Source organism: Zootoca vivipara, chromosome 7 (genome assembly GCF_965207765.1).
Source record: "Zootoca vivipara chromosome 7, rZooViv2.hap1.1, whole genome shotgun sequence".
Taxonomy (NCBI): Eukaryota; Metazoa; Chordata; class Lepidosauria; order Squamata; family Lacertidae; genus Zootoca; species Zootoca vivipara.
Window position 1 is genome coordinate 47,271,398 of NC_142590.1, and position 12,402 is coordinate 47,283,799.

At 45.3% G+C, this 12,402-nt stretch overlaps 1 protein-coding gene across 1 annotated transcript; it reads left to right on the top strand.

The window, feature by feature from the left end:
• Window positions 1-10,093: 10,093 nt before the first annotated feature.
• Window positions 10,094-12,150, top strand: LOC118088798 (potassium voltage-gated channel subfamily A member 3-like). The gene has a single exon (XM_035122877.3). The coding sequence runs from the start codon at window positions 10,278-10,280 to the stop codon at window positions 12,108-12,110; it is 1,833 nt and encodes a 610-aa protein (XP_034978768.2). The 5' UTR covers window positions 10,094-10,277; the 3' UTR covers window positions 12,111-12,150.
• Window positions 12,151-12,402: the final 252 nt, after the last annotated feature.

Genomic DNA, 12,402 nt, shown 5'->3' on the forward strand with positions numbered 1-12,402 from the left:
TGAACACTCATGTCCACCTGGCCCTGGATCCCTTGTGGGCTCAGAGTGAATCCTCAGGTCCAGGGATGGTGTATCTGTTGGATCAATCCATCAACCTTTAGTGGATGATTAGAAGGATTGGGTCCGACATCACTTTCGCTGCATGTATGTGCCAGTATCTATACTCAGCAGAGTTACCTCTCAGCGGAGCTCCAGTGGCAGCAACCCCCACAACTGCTGGTTCGGGAGGCGGCTGAGCTGCATCACTCTGGTATTGGACGTTTGCTGTATATTTCCCAAAAAACAGACCAGAGGCAATGAATATTTCATCCAGCAGAGCTTTACTGCTACTGAAGGCAAATGAGCTTAATGGTCACAAATCCAATATTTTCAGGATTGGCACTGTCAATAAGAAATCCAGTTGCAGCAGACTTAAACTTAAAATAACTTATAAGTCTAAACCTTTATCACAAAGCATACTACGTACAGAACACTACACCAGAAGGAAGAGAGGTAGAAAGAGAAAGTGAAACCCAGGCTCCTTCTGGCCTATTATTATAGTCGTGGTATATGTAGATATTATTTTTAAACTATCCAAATCTGTGCTATTTTAAGTGTCTCACTTTATGGGTTATCTTTGCATCGTGATATCATATTGACGTACTGTCCCTTTAAGTTCCTTTACATTCTCCTCAATTTATTGTTATTTGAAACACCTGTGGTCAACTTTATATGTCCTGTGCATTTGTGTTGTAAGCACCAGTAGCTACACTATCAAATGAGCACTGAGCCACTAGCAAGATTCCCACTAGTATAAATATTTCATTGATAATTATTCGGTATGTACTTCTTTATATATTTTGTTTTACTGTATAACATACATGCAGGTTGCTCAGTTTTGTTGTCATTCATTGCTAGCAATGCCTTCTGTTCCATTTTCAGCTGATGAAGACTTTATTCCAAAACAGTGAACTATTCTGGATACACTGTCCTCTTGAGACTTCCTTTTAAGATTTCTGAGAGATGGCTTCCTTTGAGATGAGACTTTTATAGGACGTCTTCCTTGGTGTTCCTCGCTATTCATTGACTTGTTTGACTGCTCATTTGACTCATATATATACAACAACTCACAGTCACGTGTATATTTTGTGAGATGTACTGTATGATATATACATTATTTTGAAGTGGCTTATTGGTATATTTTGAATGACATTGTAATTAACTATATATTAACTACCAGTTATTTGCCAGCGTGTTGCGTTTGTGTTGACTGTTATTATAGTCAGCATGGCCTTGACAGAAAGAGATAACAGAAGCCAGTTTAAGCCAGCTGTACTCAGCTTCTCTGAAGGTATGACCCAAACATCATGAACCTTCTGCTTGTATCTTTATCTCTGCATCTGTTCGGGGGGAATGTCAAGGAAACGTGGGGACTGGGCCCAATCAGAGAGGACTGCAGGTGGACTATTCAGCATGGGCCTCATGCTCAAATGCTGCCTTAGATCTAGACACACGTTATTTTGGCATTTGACAAATTTTCCTTTTTCTGCAAAGCTAACGTGGAGGCATCGTTGTGAGTGACAACATCAAGGGTGTCGGTGTGTAGGGGGTAAGGTTGCTTAGGATGCTATGGGCATGTTTTGAAGTATTTCTATGGCTACAGTTGTCTCTGCTACTGGATGAGCATCTGTCAGGAGCCAGGTGTAGGTCAGTGTAGGTAAGTGATAAAAACACAGTGTTAACTCTTTATTCAAAGAAACCAAAACAGTGCACACTTAGTGACCCCAGCAACACTTCCCAGTAGGTCTTGCCCCAATGAGGCAGTTGTGAGGACAGAAGGTCCCTGCCTTCCTACAGTCCCCTCCTCCCTAGGGTTTTCCCCAAGCAATTGCAAACAACCAATTTCTCATCTGCATGTTCCAAGAGACTAGAGGGGAGGGAAGCTAGGCACAACAGGAGAGGGAGACTCCCATGGCTCATCTCTGTCTCCTGGCCCCCCTCCTCTTCAGCCTCTGAATCAAGACTGCTCTCTGCCCCTGATTCTTCCTGCTAACTATACCCTGTTGCCTCTTCAGCTTCTGACACCTCCCCTCCCCACACCAGTCTGCTCCATCTTCTCCCTTTGACCACTCATCATCCCACCATCAGCCCCCTGGCTCTCAGACTTCTTCCCCTGGGAATTCCCTTGCGGGGGTTCCTCAGCTTGTGTCTCCCCCTACTCATCTACATCCAGCCAGTCCATGACAGCATAGGATCACAGCCACACTGCGTTGCCATTAGCAGAGCCTGCTTCATGGTAGAGAGGAGACTTCAGCAGGATGCAATCTCATGGGCTGCTTTGGCTGCTATCTCAGCTTCCCCAAAATGTAATACCTTGGAAGTTCTGTTGTTCTACAGTAGTGTGTAATATATATATATTTAAATGGTTGTCTTTAAAATAAAATGGGTGGTTGTTTTTTTTTATAAACCCACATGCTGCATAAAACAGGACTTCCAGGGCACTGCATTTTGGGAGAGCAAAGAAGGCAGCTACAACTGTGGCAGAGCAGAAGCCCTGGGAGGTGTCATCCTTGGTGATGGGCCCCAGCACATATCATCTTCAGCCATGGATGTGATACGAGGCATGGCGATTTATCCTCACATACTACCCCCTCCCATTGTGGTAGGACCATAGGATTACCTTTCCTGTTAGTTGTGATGCTTTCAATTGGTTTGTTAATGGGTTAAAATCTCTATACTGTCTTGTTACAGATAAGTTTAATTTTGCTAAATAATACAGGCAAATCAATTACAATTTGGAAAATCGTCTTCAGTGTGTAGCCTGAAACAAACTATCCACATTGTTTACAACGTCAACCGCATGGAACATGTTTATGAAGCAGCACTGATTAAGATTCAATTAAAATTCACATTCAAAATCTGCAAATAATAATGCGATCCACTGAATTAATTGACTAATGTTTGCAGCCCTGAAGGTTATAAAAAGCTAGGGCAGACTGTCAACTAGATCAATTGATTCATTAATGACAAAGGTTTAGCCAACAAATTAACCCACTTTGGCCTTTACTGCTCTTTAATGTATGAATATAGACTAGATTTTGATCGTTGTTTTCATTCTTTTTGAGTCATCTGGGCAATAATTTTTTTGGCTTTCTGTTCTGTTTTGTTACTTGTGCCTAATTAGACTTTATGTTTCTCTTTGCAGAGGCAAATATTTTAAAACCACTTCTTATGGTTTCTGTCCATATTTTAAGAAAACTTGTTGGTTCCACGAGACTTGGTTTTTTAAATGTATGAGCCAGGAAATATTTACTGTATTTCTTTAACCAGTTTCCCTGGCTATCCCCAAAACCTATAATGCCCTAATATGTAAAGCCTGCTATGAGCAGAGTTCATAGTGAAATCTTATATACGACTGAAACCTCTCAGTTTTCAACGGATGTTCCAGAACATCACTTCTATAGAAAATAACTGATCTCTCCAATTTCTGGTTTGAACCTTAGCACATCAACATAAACTGAATCCATCCTCAGTCACTACTATGCCATGTAACTTAGGAGTTGCACTGGCATAAGGGATTTAGTGACAATCACAATTCTGTCTTGTTCAATTAGTGTAAGCTGAGGACAAAACTGCATCATTTCTTGGCTGCAATTCTGCTTCTTCTTATCGCTAAAAATGTCTTAAATACCCCCCAGTACATTCTTTTTAATCAGTTGCTCTCTGGAGCTTTCTCATCATAATTCTGCAAACCAATACTGGGTGATACACATCTCTATTATGATGCTCATTGATCTAATAAATTAAAGGATACAAAGATTTTTGAATAATGGATAAAATTGTTCTAAGAGACAAAGCCCAGATTCTCCTTGCCATTCACTAAGAAGAGAATAGTTTTATTTCAAAGCCATGGTCTATTCTCATGTGCCATCTGAATGTCCTTGATAATGACATGAAAGATGTTGAAGGCACACTGAATCATCTGCTGTTAGGCATGCCTGTCTAATGATGATAGCAGGTTGGTGCTTTATACAAGAGACTGAAGCAGCATACAACTGCTATTGCAAAGCAGCAGCAGCAGCAAAAGAGGAAGCTTGATGTGCAATCCTGCAGCTGCTGTTTCAGATTTCATAAGTTCCTGGTAGCCCATCTCTGGAATCGATACCCAATAGGAAAGTCTATGAGAAGAACAAGCAAAATTTTCCCCTTTCCCTTTCTTTTATATGCCATTCTTACATATGAGTACCACTCATAACATACTTTCCTTGACTATGCATGCAATAATGCATTTCCAAAAGTGTTTAAAGCAAGCTTCACTGGAGAATTATCCTGCCCCTGTGAGAGATGCCCCACCATCTGTTTAAAATTAGACCTTTACTTTGTGGTTGTAGCTTTCTCCAGAACTGAGTAGATTCACACCCACTACTACTGGCGGAGGAAGAGGAGTGGGGGGGGGAGCACATCGCCCTCGGCAGCGCGATCTTGGTGGGGTGCCATCACGGTTGCCTCCCTTGCCCGCGCTGGGTGTCACACCCCCGCAGGCGGCATGCCACGTCCCCGGGACATGCGCCAGACCCGCCCCCGCCTGCTCTCCACCCCCCACAGTGCTGGAGCATGAATCTCCGCCACTGCCCACTACACAGAAAAAAATGTGAAAACAATGACACAATTTGCTGTTCATCTTATCTGTCATTTACAAAAGAATTCTGTCACTTTTCATTTGGGCATAAAAAAATGATTCCTGAACAATGTCTTTTTTGAATGTGCACTGACATTGTGGTCCAAGCAGCATTTTAATAATATTTCAGAAGATTTGTGTGACCATTGCTTCAAGTTCAGCATAATGTATTTCAGCTTTATTTGAGGTGTTCCACATTTGTACGAACCTTTCAACTAGTGCAAAGCTGTGGATTAGAGAGTCCCTTTGCTTTGCAAACATGATCTTGTATCTTATGATAAAATAATGACATGTAACAGGAGCTCTGCAGACTTACTGCATATCCTTTGTTGCTATTGTAATAGTCCTATAATATGATCTCCATTATGTGGAAATATGAATTAACATTGTTTGCCCAGCATAATCCCATACTGTAATCATACTTTTAGAATATTAAAATGGATCTCCTTGTACTCTGAGTTGTAACTTTCTATATATCTAAAGAGATGAATGGGATTTAGCTAGGCTGCTCCCCTCAATGTCAATGGAATCATCTAGCTAAATAACACTGTGTAATTTGAGAGGGGGAGGGGAAGCTGATATTGTTCAGTCAACAAATCTCATTGTTCAGGGGTAAAGTATTATGGTTACTGTTGTAGCCTTAGGATGATCTCCCTCTTACACTAGATAAAAGGTTGGAAACATCTAGTTTTTAAAATTGTATTATTGAGCATACAGAAAAGCTATTTTTCATAGTGCTTTGGAATTATTTATTTTGTAATTTATGCCTGGCGTGCTCTGATCCATGGGGTCATGAAGAGTTGGACACGACTAAACGACTAAACGACAACAAATTTATGCCTCCAGCAACATACACTGACAGTTACATTTTGCTCATTCTGCTATGCTACATAATGTATATACAGTGGTACCTCGGTTCATGAACACAATTGGTTCTGGAAGTCTGTTCATAAACTGAAGCGTTCATAAACTGAAGCGAACTTTCCCATTGAAAGTAATGGAAAGTGGATTAATCTGTTCCAGACGGTCCGCGGAGTACTTAAACTGAAGCGTTCATAAACTGAAGCGAACTTGCCCATTGAAAGTAATGGAAAGTGAATTAATCCATTCCAGATGGGTCCGCGGTGTTTGTAAACCGAAAATTCGTAAACCGAGGTGTTCATAAACCGAGGTTCCACTGCAGTTGCTTTTGTGTGTTTAACACCACCAATCCAATCCTATAGATCCACACTTGAGTGTATGTCTGATTTTCCTCAATTAGACGTACTTCCAAGTAAGTGTTTATAGGATTGTAGTTTAAAGTTTCCATTTGACTAGCCCAGAAAATGGCTACTCCTGCATAGAGAGGAACAGAAACAAGACTGAAAAATGCAATAATGCAATATTCATATTCAGTATAAGAAACTAGGACACACAAATTAAGGAAGAGATTAAGCCTCTGATTCAGTGACTAAGTGCATGAAGCTGGGTATTCGCATTAGCCAGGAAACCACTGTGTGAGCACATATTGCCTTCCATCTTAATGGGTGGCAAGAAGAATCGGGCCTTCTACCTTCAGGTCTGACTTGACTGGGACCTGCCTTCTACTGTTGTCAAGATGGACAGGCCATCTCTACAAGGGATGATTATCAACTGAGGGCATGTCCACCTGGGAGTTTCTTCATATGTGGCACCAGAGGAGGTGGGGGGGGGGATAGCAACACCCAGGCAACTAACTGCCTGTCCCCTGTAGGACTTTTTGTGAGATATTTTACATTGTGACCCCAACACTTTCCAGCACAGATCCTACTGTGAACCTGGAGTTCATTGTGTTCTTTTTTATTACATATATTTTTATTGAACAAATTTAACAAAACCAATTATCAATCAATATAGCGAATTACATCCCCCCTTTTTTACCCTCCCATCCCTCCCTCTCCCACCCTCCAGAGACTTTCCTCAGCTCCCCCCTCTGATTTGTTTACAGATGCTTTCGAACTGCTAGGTTGGCAGAAGCTGGGACAACACCAAAGTCACTTAGTTCTAAGGGCTGGTTCCTATGGTGTAGTAGTATTAGCAGCAGCAGTAGCAGCAATTTATTTGTGTAAGAGTACACTGGTACAACTGAAATGACTAAATGTGCACGTTACATGATGACATGTATGTGTATTGCATCAGGAAGGCATGACCAACTGCACCTTACTGCTCCATGTATGCATGAGGCAGAATATAAGAAACAGCAGTATACCAATGTAAACTATTAGTCCACTTGCTCAGTGCAGTCTATCCTGACTGGCTTCAACTCTCCAGGGTTTCAGAAAGTAATCTGCCAGAGATTGAACCTTGGACCTTTTGCACGCAAAGCATGCAGCCTATCAATGAGCTACTGCCCTTCCCTCACATGTTCTCAGCCAAATATTATTATTATTTATTGAATTTATATACTGCCCTATACCTGGAGGTCTCAGGGCAATTCTCAGAACAAAAGTATGATAGTGTACACAACTGAATTAATGCATACACTTTGAATCTATATATTAAATAGCAAAGACAGCTCGACTGCACAGCTAATGTTCAGCAGCAAGTGGTTAAAACCTTAACTTTATGTTGTGTACTGGCCATTTACATAGGGAGTGCCAACATTTACATCCCTACGAGCAGAGGAAAGGCATGAATGTACCCGGTTAATAACTTTCCTTCATTAGAGATTTTAAAGTAGAGATTTATGACCATCGATCATGCTGATTTCTTACTTTGAGAGGGGTGCCCAAGATGGTCTCTGAGGTCCCAGATTTAACCATGATTGTATTATTCAAACCCAATTTCAGTGGCTGATACGTCTTTGAAGATTTGGAATTCCAGCAAGGTCTAGTGAGTAAGTTTAGCAGCTATATAACTGGTTATGGAACAGGAATGAGAGGAGGAATGAGCAGACATTCTTCCAATGGAGGGATGTTGAAAGTGGTATTGGGAGATTGATACTGGAGGCTGTGCTTTTAAATTAGTTTATAAATGCTCTAGACTTTTATTTCAGTTTTGAAATATGAATAAAAAAACCCAGAACACCCACCCTCTCACTATATATAAGGGTCTGGTGACCTCTGTTTCAGTGTATCTGAAGAAGTGTGCATGCATATGAAAGTTCATACCAATGACAAACTTAGTAGGTCTCTAAGGTGCTACTGGAAGGATTTTTTTAAAAAAAATTTGTTACAATCAGAGCAGTCATAAATGATTTACTGTTAGGGGTGAGTGGCGAGATAGCCAGATTTGGTGATGATAGCAAATTGTTCAGAACAAAAAGGAAGTGCGAGGAGATCCAAAATGATCTCTCTAAACTGGCTGAATGGGAAATGTAATTTGATGTATGCAAGTGTAAAGTGAATCATGCTCGGTCAAAATATCTTAATTTCACATATATGCTAGTGAGTCTCATTCTCAGGAATAAGATTGTGGGGCCATAGTGGATAGCTTAAAGAAGATGCTGACCCATGTGTTGTTGTTGTTGACATCTCAAGAGACAATGACATGTGCCTCAGGGCGTGAACTCAAACTGCTGTGTTTGCAGCCCTTAAGTGACCTTCCTGGGGCAGTGTGTGTGGAGGTCCTGGGCTGCCCAGGTAACAAGACTTCCCTCTTGGCCTCACTGATGTGGTCCAAAGGAAAGCAGAAGAATACATTTGGCACGAGCTTGGCTGAAGGAGTTGCTGGAGGGAAATGTACAAGGCACCATCCAAATGTCTTAGGGACTCCACTCCAGATTTGTGAAGGGTTTACTCCTTAGCCCTTTCTTCTCTCAAAGATGTCCCACAAGGCAGAGGTGGTTTAGGATCAGAGCTTTCCTTCTCCTAAGCTGTGAAAAAAGCAGGTTCCATGTTAGCAGGGATCATCAGGAAAGGGAATTAAAATAAAACTGTCAATATCATACAAATCTATGGTGTGACCACACTCTGAATACTGTGTACAGTTCTGGTTGCCGTACCTCAAAATGGGTATTGTAGCTCTGGAAAAGTTTCAGAAAAGGACAACCAAAATGATCCAGGGACTGAAGCAACTCCTCTATGAGGAAAGGTTACATTTCTGGTTTTTTATTTTGAAGAAAAGTTAAGAGGTCATAATATAGAGGTATTCAAGGTTATGCATTGTGTGGAAAACGAGAAATCTTTCTCCCCCTCTCATACTAGAACCTGGTATGAAATGAAGCTGAATGTTGGAAGATTCAGGCTAGGCAAAAGAAAGTACATCACACATCTGGTTAACTATGGCACTCACTCTCACTAGTCAATTTGGTTACCTTCTATTTCCACTGTTGGAAGCAGTATGCCTCTGAATCCCAGTGGCTAGAAATATCAAGCATGGAGAGTGCTATTGCAGTAAGCTCCTGCTTGTGTGCTTCCAACAGGTATTATCTGGCTGGTCACTGTGAGAACAGAATGCTGGACTATGTGGGCCTTTGGTCTGAACTAGAGAGGGTCTCTTCTTATGTAAATGAATAAATGTATCTGGGATAACAGCATGCAGACAGGACCAGTTCCACTGCACAAACAACATCAGGCATTGCTTATTGAGGAGAAAATGACAAAAGCATTTGCCAGGTGAAGGCAAGCAGTACAAGGAGACCCAGGTCACCTCTGCACCACATGGCTTCCCCCAAAGTGTCAGGGGTGCTGGGAATTATAGCTCTGCAAGGGGTAGAATACCACCCCCAGATTCGTTTGGGGAAGCCATGTACAGTACTTTAAAAGGCACGGTGTGGATGTGAGTGCTTTGAGCGAGGGGTCCAGAGCGCGCGGGTCCTTGTGGCCCTGGAAGTGAGCCCCTGGCATCACTGCCGAAGACGCGCCCTGCACCAGGAGCCGCATCACCAACCTTGCCAAGTGGCCGGCGGGATCCTGAGCAGCACACGGCTGCCCGCTGCAACAACCCCGGGGCAGCAAACTGGCTGGCGTCAACAACACAGCCAAACGCACGCCCGAGCTCCTGCTCCTCACGTTACGAGAAAACCATTATTCCCTGTGTTCCAGCACTAAACCTTGACGTTATTTCAGAGCCGTGTGTGTGTGTGTGTGTGTTTGGGGGGGGGGTGCTCCTGAGGAGGTCGATGCGCGGGAATCTGCCTCTTGAAAGTAAGCCTCGTAGCGCTGACGGGGACTTACTCCAAGGTTAAGCGCCCGATGCAGAGGCTTTGCAGCCGCGGAGAAAACGAGAGGCGCTCTTGCAAACTTCCCCCCGCGCGTAACGTGTTGCTCGCTGGCAGCGTCCAGCAGCCGAGTGCGCGTCGTCTCTCTCTCGCTGTTGTTGTTGCTGCTGCAGCAGCTCTGGGCTCTCACAGGTGGGGGAAGCAGGGAGACCCCTCCCTCGTTCCAGAAGCGTCCTCTCCCCTCGCCCTCCTTCTCGGCGCTCTGGCGGGAGGGCGACGGCGTGGGCGGCGACGGCGCGGAGCGAGTGACTGAGGAGGGCGGGAGGCTGCGTCCGGGCTGGGGGCGGATTTTTTGAGCCGCGTCGGGCGGGCACTCAGAGCGACGGCGGCGGCGGCGGCGACGGCGGCGGGTGCAGCCAGGAGGGTCACTCTGGCGCTCTGCCTGAGGTGTCGCTTGGTCGGCCGGGGAGGCAGCCTCCCCTCGGCTCTGCCGCCACCTCCATGGACGAGCACCTGAGCCTGCTGCGCTCGCCGGCCGCCCTGTCCTCCGGCAGGCACCCGAGGGGCGGCAGCAGAGGCGGCGGCGGCGCTGGCGTCCTCGTCGCGGGCGTCGTCGCCGTGGGCAGCAGCCACCACAACTTGGGCTACAGCGAGCAGTTCTTCCCCGAAGGCGCGCTCTCGGGGCCCGGGGAAGGGCAGAAAGACGACGAGGAGGGCGTCGAGGGAGACGGGGAGCTGGAGGGGGGCATGACCGTGGTGGGGGGAGAGGACCCTCTGCTCGAGGAGGCCCAGCACCCCCATGCCCTGCTGGGAGGGGAGCGCTACGACCACCCCTCGATGGCCCACACCCTGCCTCCCCCCGGCCATCACCAGGTGGGCAGTGCGGGGGACGCTGGGGAGCATGAGTGTTGCGAACGGGTGGTGATCAACATCTCCGGGCTGCGCTTCGAGACCCAGCTCAAGACGCTCGCCCAGTTCCCCGAGACCCTGCTGGGGGACCCCCGCAAGAGGATGCGCTACTTCGACCCCCTCCGCAACGAGTATTTCTTTGACCGCAACCGACCCAGCTTCGATGCCATCCTATACTACTACCAGTCCGGAGGCCGCATCCGGCGCCCTGTCAATGTCCCCATTGACATCTTCTCGGAAGAAATCCGCTTCTATCAGTTGGGCGAGGAGGCCATGGAGAAATTCCGAGAAGATGAAGGTTTCATCCGTGAAGAGCAGAGACCTCTGCCCGAGAAGGAGTTCCAGCGCCAGGTGTGGCTCCTCTTTGAGTACCCGGAGAGTTCTGGACCAGCTCGGGGCATTGCAATTGTCTCAGTCTTAGTTATCCTCATCTCCATTGTCATTTTCTGCCTGGAAACCTTGCCTGAGTTCAGAGATGACCGTGACTATGACAGCACCACAGGGACATTTGGGACCAGTGGTGGACCTTTCGTGGCAGATATCTTCACAAATTCCTCTTCTCCAGCAACCTCCATGGTGTCCTCTTTCACTGATCCTTTTTTTGTGGTGGAGACTCTGTGCATTATCTGGTTCTCCTTTGAGCTGCTTGTCCGTTTCTTTGCTTGTCCCAGCAAACCCACCTTCTCCAAGAACATTATGAACATAATTGACATTGTGGCTATTATTCCTTATTTCATCACCTTGGGCACTGAGCTGGCCGAGAGGCAGGGCAATGGTCAACAAGCGATGTCTCTGGCCATTCTCAGGGTCATCCGGTTAGTCAGAGTCTTCCGTATATTCAAGCTCTCTCGGCACTCCAAGGGGTTGCAGATCTTGGGGCAGACCCTCAAGGCCAGCATGAGGGAGCTGGGCTTGCTCATTTTCTTCCTCTTCATTGGAGTTATCCTCTTTTCCAGTGCTGTCTACTTTGCAGAGGCTGATGACCCCTCGTCCAGCTTCAGCAGTATCCCTGATGCCTTTTGGTGGGCTGTAGTGACCATGACTACAGTGGGTTATGGTGACATGCACCCAGTCACTATTGGAGGCAAAATAGTAGGGTCTCTCTGTGCCATAGCTGGGGTGCTGACCATTGCCTTGCCTGTGCCCGTGATAGTCTCCAACTTTAACTACTTTTATCACCGAGAAACGGAAGGTGAAGAACAAGCCCAGTATATGCATGTAGGAAGCTGCCAGCATCTCTCCTCCACTGAGGAGCTGAGGAAAGCTCGGAGCAATTCCACTCTCAGCAAGTCAGAGTACATGGTGATAGAAGAGGGAGGCATCAGCAACAGTGCATTCAAACAGGCTGCCTTCAAAACAGGCAACTGTACAGCCACAAACAATCCAAACTGTGTGAATATTAAAAAGATCTTTACGGATGTTTAAAAGACACCTTTCAAGGATATATAAAAATATTACAGAAGGTCTCCCTAATCAGTATTGTGAGGAACATGCACCATCGTCATTCTTTGTGCTCTTGTTTAATACATGTACTTTTCTGATCCTTCTTTCTGAAGATGGGCATTTTTAGAAGGTAAAAAAAACCAAACAACTAAGCAGATGTTAAGAAAGCAGATAGATAAGAGGATACAAAGAAGTCTGGGCTGCTTCTTCTAGAAACAGGTTTTTGTTCTGCGCTGTTTGTTGCAGGGCTTTGGGGTTTTGCTGGGAAATTTAG

Coding starts and splice junctions, on each gene's coding strand:
- LOC118088798 (XM_035122877.3), top strand. CDS start 10,278: ATGGACGAGCACCTGAGCCTGCTGCGCTCGCCGGCCGCCCTGTCCTCC.